Source organism: Neomonachus schauinslandi, chromosome 8 (genome assembly GCF_002201575.2).
Source record: "Neomonachus schauinslandi chromosome 8, ASM220157v2, whole genome shotgun sequence".
Classification (NCBI taxonomy): Eukaryota; Metazoa; Chordata; class Mammalia; order Carnivora; family Phocidae; genus Neomonachus; species Neomonachus schauinslandi.
This window is the reverse complement of record NC_058410.1, coordinates 43,807,044-43,821,823: the sequence shown is the minus strand read 5'-3', so window position 1 is coordinate 43,821,823 and position 14,780 is coordinate 43,807,044. Positions and strand designations below refer to the sequence as shown.

The following is a 14,780-nucleotide window of genomic DNA, read 5'->3' as shown; positions in this document are numbered from 1 at the left end:
AATCTAAAAAATAAATAAATATGCATAGTCCATACTGATATAAATGAATAAATAAATAGAACATGCCTGCTAAGGGTGCCTGGGTGGCTCAGGTGGTTGAGCCTCTGCCTTTGGCTCAGGTCATGATCTCAGGATCATGGAGAAGAAGGAGAAAAAAATGAGTCTTTCTTATAAAAGAATCCCAAATAGGGGCGCCTGGGTGGCTCAGTCGGTTAAGCATCCAACTCTTGATTTCAGTTCAGGTCATGATGTCAAGGTTGTGAGAGGAAGCCCCATGTCAGGCTATACACTGAGCACACAGCCTGCTTACGATTTTCTCTCTCCCTCTGACTCTCTCCAACCCACTCTCGCTCCCTCAAAAAAAAAAAAAAAAATTCCAAATAATATACATACATATTTTCCCCTCCAGGATATAGAACTCAGTACCCCCACCCCCTTTTTGAGTTTGAGTTGGACTTAGTTACTTGCTTCCAAAGAATAGAGTATGAAAGGGAACAATAATAGTTCTATAGTGGAGAAACCCAGCAAATACATTTTAACCAAGTGATCAAGGTTAACATTACCACTGATAACAGATAAATATCATGTACCCTCTATATGGCACTTTCATCTCTGTACTATTCTGCCCAAAAAGCATAACCTCAATCTAATCATTGAGAAAACACCAGACAAATCCAATTTGAGGGACATTCTATAAAATGCCTAACCAGTCCTCCTCAACACTACTGAGGTTATTAAGAAAGGAAAGCGTGAGAAATTTTAACAGACCAAATGACATTAAAGAGACATTACAACTAAAAGTAATAATGGTATCCTGAACAGGAACTAGGAACAGAGGAGGACATCAACAGAAAAACTGGGAAATTCTAATAAGGTCTGAAGTTTAATTAAAAAAATAAGTACATATATACACATGAGCCCATACTGATATAAACAATTGAATAACTAAATAAATGGAAGAGAAGGGACAAATATATCTTAAACAATAATTCTAAATATTTTTTTTTGACACTGAATATGTTTTTATTGAACCTTTTAGTTTACAACATGAGGTAAAAGGAAAGTCATTTCTCCTTAACCAATATTTTACACAGCTGTAGTAAAATATTTCAAACTTTAGGGAATTATAATGGATTACATATATTAAAAGTTAGGGGTTGGGTAAACAATATCGGAGTTCTTGAATTTTCTGGTTGACTCTTCCCTTACAATAGTAACCAGCTCTAATTAGTTACATAAGTTTCTTCAAGGCCATGTTTTATTGTTGCTGATGTCTTTATATCCGAAGCATTGCTATTTCAGTCAATATCCACTAACTCCACTTCAAAAATGAGTTTTGCATTTGGTGGAATTTTGGCATCAGGCTGTCCTTTCTTTCCATAAGCCCATTCTGGTTCAATCTCTAGTCGAGCCTTTTCTCCTTTACTCATAGTTAAGAGTGCTTCATCCCATCCTCTGATAACTTTGCCTATTCCAACCTTAAAACTTAAAGGCTTGGCATTTTTCTTCTTCTTTGAACTCGTTTGAATATTAGTATCAAAAACAGTCCCACCCTGTAGTGTTCCTGTATACCAGCAGTGAACAACATCTCCCTTTTTGGGAAAGTTGGTTTTATCTCCTTTTTTAAGAACAGATTTTATATATTTTGGTGGACCCTCATCCAGAGTCTCTTCAGACTTGGTTTCTTTGGGTTTATCTTCATTAAGCTTCACATTTTTCACCTGCTCAGACACTTTACTTATACTTTCAGTACCCTTGAAACGCTTACTTTCAAAAAGATGGTTGTAGGCTGTAACCAAATGGTCCTTGTTAGCTGTCTTGGCTACATTTTTAATGTTTCCTAATAACTTATGTTCTGCAAGAAACGAATCTGAACCATGGTCCTGTAGAAACTTGATAATGTCCTTCTTGGGTAGCTGCTCGCTGCGCAGCTGCTCCACGGTCCAGGCCCGCTGTGGTACGGCCGCCGCCATCTTCCCCCGCTGCCTCCAATAATTCTAAATATTAAGTTCAGGTACTTCCTCTTTCAGGAGGTGGAGTTCAATCCTCCCTGAGACTGCATCCAGATAATAGAATATAATAGGAAGCTGAAGAGCTACTATACAGTGAAGAAACCTAGCAATGCTGGTACTACCAGTTCCTGAGCCCTTTTGAGGATTGTTAGTAATATATATTGACAGCTTGCTCCTGAATTTGTTGCTTGTTTAGGATTCAGCTCTCTGGGATCTCTTAGAAAAATTTCTTACTTATTGTTCTGAATTATAGCTGCCAGAATTTCACTGTTGTTTTCTCCTGTTCTTCTTGTCATCATAGGGTTGTTTTTTTTCCCTGAGATTTAGAGGGATTTCAGAAAGGAGTTAAAAGAAAGTATTCAATTTATTGTCTTAAGGTAGGTATTTGCTTGGATTTCATTCTAGGTTGGCACATACAGAGCTACCTAATTATTTTAAGTGGATACACAGTGAAATATTTAACCATGTCCCTATTAGTATACTTAAAGTTGTCCCTAATTTTTTACTAAACAGTGTTACAGTGACTATTCTTGTACATACTATCTTTGTTCACCTGTTCATGGCTCACTTTCTCCATCAGAGGGTTGTTGTGAGGATTAAATGAGTTAACATGTCAGTACCTAGGACATAATAACAGCTATGTAATTGTTAGTTATCATTGCCGAAATGCTCTCTATCAAGGCTGAATATATGTACCAGTTATTAGAGTACTACTTTTCCCATCTATGCACAGACCCTGGATATTACAGTCTATTTTTTGGGAAAAGGGACAATTTTCCCATGTTGGTGAAAAGCAGTATCTCATCATCTAAATTTTCACTTCACTATGACTTTAACCACCTTTTTGATGTTTATTAGCCATCTGTACTTTTCCCATGAAAATTGTTTACTTATATCTCTTACCTATGAAACTTTTTTAATTAAGAAATATTGTAAATTTTATAAATAAATACCTATATGGGGACATTGTCTTCATTTGTAAAAGCTCTTTAAATAATATGAATATTACTTCCCTGTTAGTTTTATTACAAATATTTACCCCCAGTATGTCCTCTTTGAATTTACTACCTTTTATCAATGTTTAAAATTTGAATTTTCATTAAATCAAATGTGTTTTGTGCTTAAGAATATTTCTAACCTAAGAACATAAAATTAATCTCATATCTTCTAATACTTTCATGATTTTCAACAGAAATCATTAACGCTTTAATCCATTTCAAATTTACTTTTCTTAACAGTTTGAGTCAAGATCTCATACCTCTTTCCTCCTTTTTCAGGCCTAATCTTTCTTGACTTTTTTTTTTTAAATTTATTTGAGGGAGAGCGTGTGCACACATAGGAATGGGAGGGGCAGAGGGGGAGACAGAATCTCAAGCACACTCCCCCTGAGCATGGAGTCCAACTTGGGGCTCAATCTCTAGACCCTGAAATCATGACCTGAGCCGAAATCAAGAGTTCGATGCTTAACCAACTGAGCCACCCAAGCATCTTACTGCTGTGAAATGCTACCTTTATATCATGTATTAAGCTTCCAAATAAGCATGTGTTCTTAAAAAGTATTTAAGTTGGTATGATTGCTAGAGAAATGCTACATATATATAATAGAAATTCTAGGCTTTTGTTTTATTCTGATTTGTGATTTAGCTCATCTGTTGTAAATTGTCTAGACTTTTATTCATTCTTTGTGTTCCTTCTAATACATCAAAAAACAGCTTCCCTCCTCTCTCCATGGATGCCTATTTTACTCTTAAGTGCCTGGGAGGTCAAACCCAGTCCCAGTCTTATCTCAATGTTTGGATGTCCTTGTAAAAAAGACAATTCTGGACAGGGGGGAAAGATGGCAGAGGAGTAGGGGACCCTATTCCAACTGGTCCCCGGAATTGAGCTGGATATCTACCAGATCACTCTGAGCACCCACGAAACCAGCCTGAGATGTAAGAAGATCTGGATCTCTACAAACAGAATATCGCAGGCGGTTGGTTTTGAGGTACGAAGCGGGGAGCCATGATTCCGCAGGCAGATATCGTAGGATAAACGGCGGCGGGAGAGAACCTGGCCGTGAGGATCCTACACCGCCGTTGAGCGACAGCCTCGTGCGCTGCAGATGGGGCACAGACTCGCAGTAGCGGCGGGGAAAGGACTTTAGGGCAGCCCCCGGGGTGGAAACCCAGAGCGGTGGGGTCGCGTGAGTGATCTGGGGGTGGCTGGCAGTTTTAGAAGCACAAAGGGCAGAGACATGCCCCAACCTGGAGGCAGGACTGGGAGCGATGCGGAGGGGCGCACAACCCAGGACACTGCAGTTTATAGCAGCACGGACAGAAACGGAGACGGTGTGGCCTGGAGGGCTCACTGAAGAACAGAATGAGGTCTCTCTGCTCTGAGGCAGAGGGTTGGAAACGGTCTCTTCTGCTCTGACTCTCGGAAGAGACGCGGAAAGCCGCCAGGGAAAGCCACCAGAGAACAAAGCCCCAAAAACTGATTCCCGCTGAGCCCATCCCCCACCACAGGGGGGCAGGGCAACTCCGCCCAAACAGGGTTGCCTGAGTAACAGCGCGGCAGGCCCCTCCCGCAGAAGACAGGCTGGGAAAACAAGAGGCCAGCAACCCTAAGGTTCCAAGAAAACAGGTGCATCTTGCTTGGGTTCTGGTCAATAATTTGGACTCTATACATTCCCTCAAACACCCATCAACAGAACGACTAGGAGGAGGAGCCCCCAAAACAGAAAAGACTCAGAGATTATGACTTATGCTGCAGATTTACAAATGGATGCAGACATAACCAAGATGTCAGAGATGGAATTCAGGCTAGCAATTGTGAAGACAATAGCTAGAATGGAGAAATCAATTAATGGCAACACAGAGTCTCTAACGGCAGAAATGAAAGGTGCATTGGCAGAACTTAAAAATGCTATCAATGAGACCCAATCCAATCTAGATAATCTAACAGCTAGAGTAACTGAGGCAGAAGAACGAATAAGCAACCTGGAAGACAATATAATGGATAAAAAGGGAAAAGAGGAGGCCAGGGAAAAACAACTCAGAATCCATGAAAACAGAATCAGAGAAATAAGTGACACCATGAAGTGTTCCGAAGTCAGAATAATTGGAATCCCGGAGGGAGTGGAGAGAGAGAAAGGACTAGAAGATGTACTTGAGCAAATCATAGCTGAGAACTTCCCTAATCTGGGAAATGAAACAAACATTCGCATCCTAGAGGCAGAGAGGACCCCTCCCAAGATCAAGGAAAACAGGCCAACACCCCGGCATGTAATAGTAAAACTTGCAAATCTTAGAACCAAGGAAACCATCTTAAGGGCAGTTAGGGGGAAGAGATTCCTTATGTACAGAGGGAGGAACATCAGAATAACATCAGACCTATCCACAGAGACCTGACAAGCCAGAAAGGCCTGGAAAGACATATTCGGGGTCCTAAATGAGAACATACAGCCAAGAATACTTTATCGGCAAGGCTGTCATTTAGAATGGATGGAGAGATGCAGAGCTTCCACGACTGGCAGAAACTGAAAGAATATGTGACCACTAAGCCGGCCCTGCAAGAAATATTAAGGGGGGTTCTATAAAAGGAGAAAGACCCCAAGAGGATATACAACAGAAATCTACAGGGGCAATCTATAAAAACAACATCTTCACAGGCAACATGATGACAATTAGTTCATATCTTTCAATAATCACTCTCAACGTGAATGGCCTAAACACTACCATAAAACAGCACAGGGTTGCAGATTGGATAAAAAGACAGGACCCATCCATACGCTGCCTACAAGAGACTCATTTTGAACCTAAAGATACATCCAGACTGAAAGTGAAGGGATGGAGATCCATCTTCCATGCCAGCAGACCTCAAAAGAAAGCTGGGGTAGCAATTCTTGTATCAGACAAATTAGATTTTAAACTAAAGTCTGTAATTAGAGACACAGAAGGACACTATATCATTCTTAAAGGGTCTATCCAACAAGAAGATCTAACAATTTTAACTATCTATGCCCCCAACATGGGAGCAGCCATTTACATAAGCAAACTGTTAACCAAAATAAAGAGTCATATTGATAACAATACGTTAATTGTAGGAGACCTCAATACTCCACTCTCAGCAATGGACAGATCATCTAAGCAGAAAATCAACAAGGAAACAAGAGCTTTGAATGATACATTGGACCAGATGGACCTCATAGATACATACTTCCACCCCAAAACAACAGAATACTCATTCTTCTCGAGTGCACATGGAACTTTCTCCAGAATAGACCACATACTGGGTCACATATCAGGTCTCAACCAATACCAAAAGACTGAGATTATTCCCTGCATATTCTTAGGCCATAATGCTTTAAAACTGGAACTCAATCACAAGAAAAAATTTGGCAGAAATTCCAACACTTGGAAGCTAAAGACCACTCTGCTCAAAAATGTTTGGGTCAACCAGGAAATCAAAGAAGAACTTAATTCATGGAAATCAATGAGAACGAAAACACATCGGTCCAAAACCTATGGGATACTGCAAAGGCGGTCCTAAGGGGGAAATACATAGCCATCCAAGCCTCGCTCAAAAAAATAGAAAAATCCCGAATTCACCAACTAACTCTACACCTTAAAGAAATAGAGAAAAAGCAACAAACAATGCCTAAGCCACACATTAGAAGAGAAATAATTAAAATTAGAGCAGAGATCAATGAATTAGAAACCAGAAACACAGCAGATCAGATCAACGAAACTAGAAGTTGGTTCTTTGAAAGAATTAATAAGATAGATAAACCACTGGCCAGACTTATCCAGAAGAAAAGAGAAAGGACCCAAATTAATAAAATTATGAATGAAAGGGGAGAGATCACGACTAACACCAAGGAAATAGAAACAATTATCAGAAATTATTATCAACAACTATATGCCAATAAACTGAGCAATCTGGATGAAATGGAGGCCTTCCTGGAAACCTATAAGCTGCCAAGGCTGAAACAGGAAGAAACTGACAACCTGAATAGGCCAATAACCAGTAACGAGATTGAAGCAATGATCAAAAACCTCCCAAAAAACAAGAGTCCAGGGCCTGATAGATTCCCTGGGGAATTCTACCAAACATTCAAAGAAGAAATAATACCTATTCTACTGAAGCTGTTTCAAAAAATAGGAACAGAAGGAAAACTTCCAGACTCATTCTATGAGGCCAGCATTACCTTAATCCCCAAACCAGGCAAAGACCCCATTACAAAGGAGAATTTCAGACCGATATCCCTGATGAAATGGATTCCAAAATCCTCAACAAAATCCTAGCTAATAGGATCCAACAATACATTAAAAGGATCATCCACCATGCCCAAGTGGGATTTATCCCCGGGATGCAAAGGTGGTTCAACATTCGCAAATCAACCAATGTGATAGAACACATTAATAAGAGGAGGGAGAAGAACCATATGGTCCTCTCAATCGATGCAGAAAAAGCATTTGACAAAATACAGCATCCTTTCCTGATTAAAACTCTTCAGAGTATAGGGATAGAGGGAACAATCCTCAAGTTCATAAAATCCATCTATGAAAAACCCACAGTGAATATCATCCTCAATGGGGAAAAGCTGAGAGCCTTTCCCTTAAGATCAGGAACACGTCAAGGATGCCCACTCTCACCACTATTGTTCAACATAGTACTAGAAGTCCTAGTAACCGCAATCAGACAACAAAAAGAAATAAAAGGTATTCAAATTGGCAAAGAAGAAGTCAAACTCTCTCTTTTCACAGACGACATGATACTTCATGTGGAAAATCCAAAAGACTCCACCTCCCAAATTACTAGAACTCATACAGCAATTCAGTAATGTGGCAGGATACAAAATCAATGCACAGAAATCAGTTGCTTTCTTATACACTAACAACACAACTGTAGAATGAGAAATTAGAGAAACGATTCCATTTACAATAGCACCAAAAACCATAAGACACCTCGGAATAAACCTAACCAAAGAGGTAAAGGATCTATACTCTAGGAACTACAAAACACTCATGAAAGAAATTGAAGAAGACACAAAAAGATGGGAAAATATTCCATGCTCATGGATCGGAAGAATAAACATCGTTAAAATGTCTATGCTACCCAGAGCAATCTATACCTTCAATGCCATCCCGATCTAAATTCCAATGACATTTTCCAAAGTGCTGGAACAAACAATCCCAAAATTTGTATGGAATCAGAAAAGACCCCGAATCACCAAGGAAATGTTGAAAAAGAAAAACAAAGCTGGGGGCATCACGTTGCCCGATTTCAAGCTATATTACAAAGCTGTGATCACCAAGACAGCATGGTACTGGCACAAAAACAGACATATAGACCAATGGAACAGAATAGAGAACCCAGATATGGACCCTCAACTCTATGGTCAAATAATCTTTGACAAAGCAGGAAAAAACATGCAATGGAAAAAAGACAGTCTCTTCAATAAATGGTGCTGCGAAAATTGGACAGCCACATGCAGAAGAATGAAACTCCACCATTCTCTAACACCATTCACAAAGATAAACCAAAGTGGATGAAAGACCTCAATGTGAGACAGGAATCCATCAAAATCCTAGAGGAGAACATAGGCAGTAACCTCTTTGACATCGGCCACAGCAACTTCTTTCAAGATATATCTCCAAAAGCTAGTGAAACAAAAGCAAAAATGAACTTTTGGGACTTCATCAAGATAAAAAGCTTCTGCGGAGCAAAGGAAATAGTCAACAAAACAAAGAGGCAACCCACAGAATGGGAGATACCACCTTACACCAGTTAGAATGGCAAAAATGGACAGGGAAAGAAACAACAAATGTTGGAGAGGTTGTGGAGAAAGGGGAACCCTCTTACACTGTTGGTGGGAATGCAAGTTGGTACAACCACTTTGGAAAACAGTGTGGAGGTGCCTCAAATATTTAAAAATAGAGCTACCCTATGACCCAGCAATTGCACTATTGGGTATTTACCCCAAAGACACAGATGTAGTGAAAAGAGCCATATGCACCCCAATGTTCATAGCATCAATGTCCGCAATAGCCAAACTGTGGAAAGAGCCGAGATGCCCTTCAACAGATGAATGGATAAAGAAAACATGGTCCATATATACAATGGAATATGACTCAGCCATCAGAAAGGATGAATACCCAACTTTTACATCAACATGGATGGGACTGGAGGAGATTATGCTAAGTGAAATAAGTCAAGCAGAGAAAGTCAATTATCATATGGTTTCACTTATTTGTGGAACATAAGGAATAGCATGGAGGACATTAGGAGAAGGAAGGGAAAAATGGGGGGTGGGGAACTGGAGGGAGAAATGAACCATGAGAGACTATGGACTCTGAGAAACAAAGAGGGTTTTAGAGGGGAGGAGGGAGGGGGGATTGGTTAGGCCGGTGATGGGTATTAAGGAGGGCACATACTGCATGGAGCACTGGGTGTTATACGAAAACAGTGGATTGAGGATCACTGCATCAAAAACCAATGATGTATTGTATGGTGACTAACATAACATAATAAAATTAAAAAAAAAAAAAAGACAATTCTAAGAGGTGATATGAGGTCATGTGACTCATTTACAATAAATTATTTTTTAAAGAAATCCAATTTTAAGAAGTAAAAAAAAAACATAAAAGGAAAGCACATTACAAACATATATGGGATGACACAGTTTTATTTTAAAACCTATGTGTATGTGGGGCGCCTGGGTGGCTCAGTCATTAATCGTCTGCCTTCGGTTCAGGTCATGATCCCAGGTCCTGGGATGAAGCCCGGCATCGGGCTCCCTGCCCCGCGGGAGGCCTGCTTCTCCCTCTCCCACTCCCCCTGCTTGTGTTCCCTCTCTCGCTGTGTCTATGTCAAATAAATAAATCTTTAAAAAAAAAACCTATATGTGAATAAATGCACAGCAGAAGATCTGAAAGAATATGCAACACACTAAAACATTTGTGACCTCTGAAAACAAAACAAAAATAAGAGAGAAAATAAAGGGAGATTTAACTTTTTCCTCTATTTAATTCTACGTAGGTTCAAATTTTTCAAAGACCACAAATTTAACAATATTCGGAAAAAAAGCAAACAAATTTGCTTTTAAAATTACGTTCACTTTTATGCTTTTTTAAATGTGCACTTATTACTTTTTTAAAATTGGGGAGGAGGAGAAATACACAGAATAGTTGACATTAGGAAAAGTTTTATAACCATTTTTTTCAGTTTTTTTTTTTTTTTTTTTTTTTTTTTCATTTGTATCTATTTCACAGAATTTCTGGTTAAAGATCATTGCCTGAGTGCACAAAGCTATATTCTCTCCCTTTCAATATCCAATGAAATGACAGAAGAGTAATACAGTAGAAAGTCATGGCAATGAACAATTCAGGACCATCCTAAAAAAGATTGCAAAAAAATTCCAGAAGCTGGAAAATAAAGTGTTAATTATTGAAGCAGGACAGTAGAATACATGGCATAAAATACAAGTCTGGAATGTAGCACAGGGAGTTCACCTGTCTGGGAGAACATCAAAGAGGCCCTAACCTCAGAAATATCAGGTACAAAAGCAGGCTAAAAACAGGAACCTTAACTCAAAGTCTATATATGCATTGTCTCATTGAACAAAATTGAGCATCCAGTAAATACCAGTCCCTAATCCATGAGAGAAAAAATAAATCCAAAATAAAGCAAGGGTGTGGGTACAAAACTGTAAGGGTGGCAGTAGAAGCATCACTGTTTTAGATAAGCCAGCTGGTGAACTTCCTAAGAAAGAGACATTTGAAGAAAAAGACATAAAAAAAGAGAGTAAGGAAGGAGAACAAGAATCATTTTCAAAGCAAGGATAGTAATGCAAAGAACTGCACTAAGCAACTTAAAAGTCATGTTATTACATCTTCATAATACATAAAAAAGAGTTATCTCCAAATTACAGATGAAAAAACTGAGGCTGAAAGAAAGACTGCACACATAATTAAGTGATAACAGGTTTAAACACAGCATAAACTCTTAACCATCGTATTAGTAAGAGCAGTTATTTCATTTTGGGGGAATTAATTTATTCATTTATACAATGGTCTAATTATGTTTTCTCTAAAGACCCAACCAATTCTAACACCATGACTATTACCAAAAGAAAATAATCCTACTTATCATTTATAGCTTAAGAAGATATTCCATTAGTATGATGAAAGCTTGGAAAAAAGTATCTATAACAGTACATTTACTTTAATACTTCAGGAATATCACCAGCCTCCCACTGAAGGACTCTGAAATAAACTTCAATAGTAGTACACACAGAACACTACACTAAAATGCTACTTCAGATCAATCAAGTAAAAAACTCCACTATACAACCATCAATATACCTTGTCAACTTTATTACTCATAGAGATATGAGTAATACTTAAAATAAAATCAATAGTTCTAAGAGTATTCATTTACAAACTAAGGCTGTGAAAACAGGATATAAAATCTTTATTTAGGGAAGGTAAAAAGAAAGTTAAAGAAACAGAAGCACTATATACCTAAATTATTTTCATCTTCCATTTTAACAAAAGAATACTTCTTTTACAATTATTATTTTTTACAATTCACATTCCTATCTGCCCCTTCACCACCTTGTATATATTTCCTTCCCTTCCTTGGTGTGTTTTAAATAGTCAACTGACATTAGATGCAAGACCATAATGAAATCAACATTCAATGCAACTGCCAGCAAAGTTATGACAAATAGTAATAGTTAAATTTTTTTATTAACATCTATAAGAAACATTGGTGAGAAGATGGAAAAGACAGTCTTCCCTATACTTCCCACTAAATACAACTGAAAGCCCTAGACATTATATGTAAAACAAACATATGACTGAAAGTTGGAGAAAAGAAGTCAGACCAGCTAAGAACCTCGGATCCAAGGAACAAGACTGTGGTGAATTCCTTGGGTTTTCTTTTTGCCTCTCAGCTTTAGAGCTGAAAATAAAACAGCCACCCAAAAGAACTAAAGGGCGTGGCCCAAAAAAGTCCCAGCAAAGGCCTGTTCTCCCTAGCCAATGGACCAGGAAAGAGGAAGCTAAAAAGAAATTCTTCAGATAGTAACCACTCTTTTCCAGCCAAATACTATAGAAAAAAACGCAGCTCTACTTCTACCCACACCAACAAAAGCCAAGTGGGGAGCCTAAACTTCCAACCTTGCCAAGCTATAACAAAGTACTTCAAAGAGCCCCACCAGGGTAGTTTCAAAGAAGGCCAAGTAGGGAAACACGACTTTCATCCCTGTCTGGCACTATGGGTACTCTCTACGCACAGAGACACTCTTAGGTTGTATCAGAGAGGCCTAACAAGAGAGTGTGGACATTCAAATCCCCTAGCAGTAATGAGGCCACCCACACAATGGTGTCAGTGGTGATGATATGAAAAACCTGGACTTCTACCCCCAGCAGTAACAAGGAACTCCCCTCCAAACTCGTCAGGTATCAACAGAGCCCAAGTGGGGACAACCTAGACTTCTAACTACATCTAGCAATAAGGAGGTAGTACCTCTCCCCACTTCACATGCCAGAGCAGTATCTTACAAAGCCGGCTAATAAAAAAGGTTTAAACATATACTAATAATATGTTTACTATATGTTTACAATAATTTTATATATTTACTTATATGTAAATAGCTTATATTTACAAAACATGTAATAAAAATATAACAATATTTGTTATGTAGTAAATAATATAAATCTAGAATCTCGTAACTGTACAAAATACTCCAAATTTCAGTTCAAAATCATTTGTCATACAAAGTATTAGTAAGTTCCCAAAATGAATTGGAAAAAAAAAATCAACAGATGCCAACACCAAGATAACAAAATTGTTAGAATTCTCTGGCAAGGATTTTAAAGGAATCATCATAAAATTGCTTTGACGATCAATACAGGCATGCCTGAAACAGACAAAACAAAGCATCAGCAAAGAAATAAAAGACATAAAGAAAAAGCAAAATAAACATTTAGAACTGAAAAATACAATAAGAGAAATAAATAGCTCCGTGGAAGGGCTCAACATTAGAATGGAGCAGACCCCCCCCCCCAAAAAAAAAACCAGTGACCTGGAAGACAAAACAATAAAAATTACCCAGTCTAAACAACAAATAATAGATGGGGGGGGGAGGAGGAAGAGAGCATCAGAAACCTGTAGGACAATAACAAAAGATTTATGACTTGTGCCATCATAGTCCTGAAAGGAAAGAGGGAAAGGCTCAAGTACTCAAAGAAAATAATGGTTGGAAACTTCCCAGATTTAGCAGGATGTTCACAGTTTCAAGAGGCTGTATCAATCCCAAATAGGAAAAATCCAAAGAAATCCATCCAAAGACCTGTGATACTTAATTTCTAAAAACTGAAGACAAAGAAAAAAATCTTCAGAATAGCCAGAGAAAAATGACAAGAGATTTCTCATCAGAAACCATGGAAGCCAAAAGAAGTGGCACAATACTTTCAAGTACGAGGGGAAAAAAAACTGTCAAACTAGAAATGAATACCCAACAAAATTACTCTTCAGGAAACAAGTGGAAATCAAGATATTCTCGGTTGAAAAGAAATGGATAATTTGTCACAAGCAGATGTGTCCTTAAAAAAAAATGGCTAAACCAAAAGAAAACAATAAAAGGAACCTTGAAACATGAAGGAAGAAAGAACACAGAAAGCAAAAATAGGCTCTGTCTCCTCTTGAGTTTCCTAAATTAAGTCTGATGGTTGGAGTAAAAATTATAACACTATCTGATATAGTTATAAATACATATAGAGACAATATTTGTTTTTTGTTTTTTTTGTTTTAAAGATTTTATTTATTCATTTGAGAGGAAGAGAGACAGAGAGCACAAGCAGCGGGAGAGGGAGAGGGAGAAGCAGACTCCCCTGCTCCCTGCTGAGCAGGGAGCCCGGCGTGGGGCTCGATCCCAGGACCTGGAGATCATGACCTGAGCTGAAGGCAGACACTTAACCATCTGAGGCGCCCAGGCACCCCTAGAGACAGTATTTGAAACAATTTTATAAGTAGGGTATGGTAAAGGTACTCCACTCAAACTGTTAAAATAAATTATTCATATTACATATGTACATATATACCTACAGCAACCACTAGAAGAGCTATACAAAGAGATACACTTAAAAATACTATAGATAAATCCAAGTAGAATTCTAAAAATGTTCCACTAACCCATAGGAAAGCAAGAAAATGAAAACAGAAAGAAAGAAGACAAACAGAGAACTTAAGTATCAATAAATCAATAATTACTTGAAAGGTAAATGGTCTAAATATACCAAGCAAAAGACTAGCAGAGTGAATTAAAAATCACAATCCAACTGTATGCTGTTAGAAGCAACTTACTTCAAATATAATGATACAGACAGATTTGAAAGTAAAAAGAACAGGAAACATTTACCATTTAAACATTAATCAAAGGAAAGCCAAAGTACTGTATATATAGCAGATAAAGTGGACTCCAGCACAAGAAAATAACCAGAGACAAAGAAGGACATTATATAATGGTAAAAGGGCCAATCCACCAAGAAGACATATCAATCCTAAATGTGTATGCACCAAGCACTATAACTACAATATGTTAACAAAAATTTAAAGAACCAAAAAAAGAAATACACAAATCCACAATTACAGTTGAGACTAAAAAACTGCTCTTAACAACTGACTGAGCAACTAGACAGAAAATCATCAAAGATATACAAAAAAAACAAAAACACCATCAACCAACAGGATTTAATGGACCCAACAGCAGCAAAA

General features: G+C 38.1%; 2 protein-coding genes across 3 annotated transcripts in view; both read right to left on the bottom strand.

Annotated features, from left to right (window-relative positions):
* Positions 1 to 14,780, bottom strand: part of CEP85L (centrosomal protein 85 like) — a 174,000-nt gene that overhangs the window by 127,579 nt on the left and 31,641 nt on the right. The window lies entirely within an intron of this gene.
* Positions 1,005 to 2,031, bottom strand: LOC110583497 (peptidyl-prolyl cis-trans isomerase FKBP3-like). Its single transcript, XM_044917505.1, has one exon. It carries the CDS (start codon positions 1,971 to 1,973, stop codon positions 1,299 to 1,301), a length of 675 nt encoding a protein of 224 aa, XP_044773440.1. The 5' UTR covers positions 1,974 to 2,031; the 3' UTR covers positions 1,005 to 1,298.

What these genes read in the sequence shown, in the direction of transcription:
- LOC110583497 (XM_044917505.1), bottom strand. Translation starts at nt 1,973, where the DNA reads ATGGCGGCGGCCGTACCACAGCGGGCCTGGACCGTGGAGCAGCTGCGC.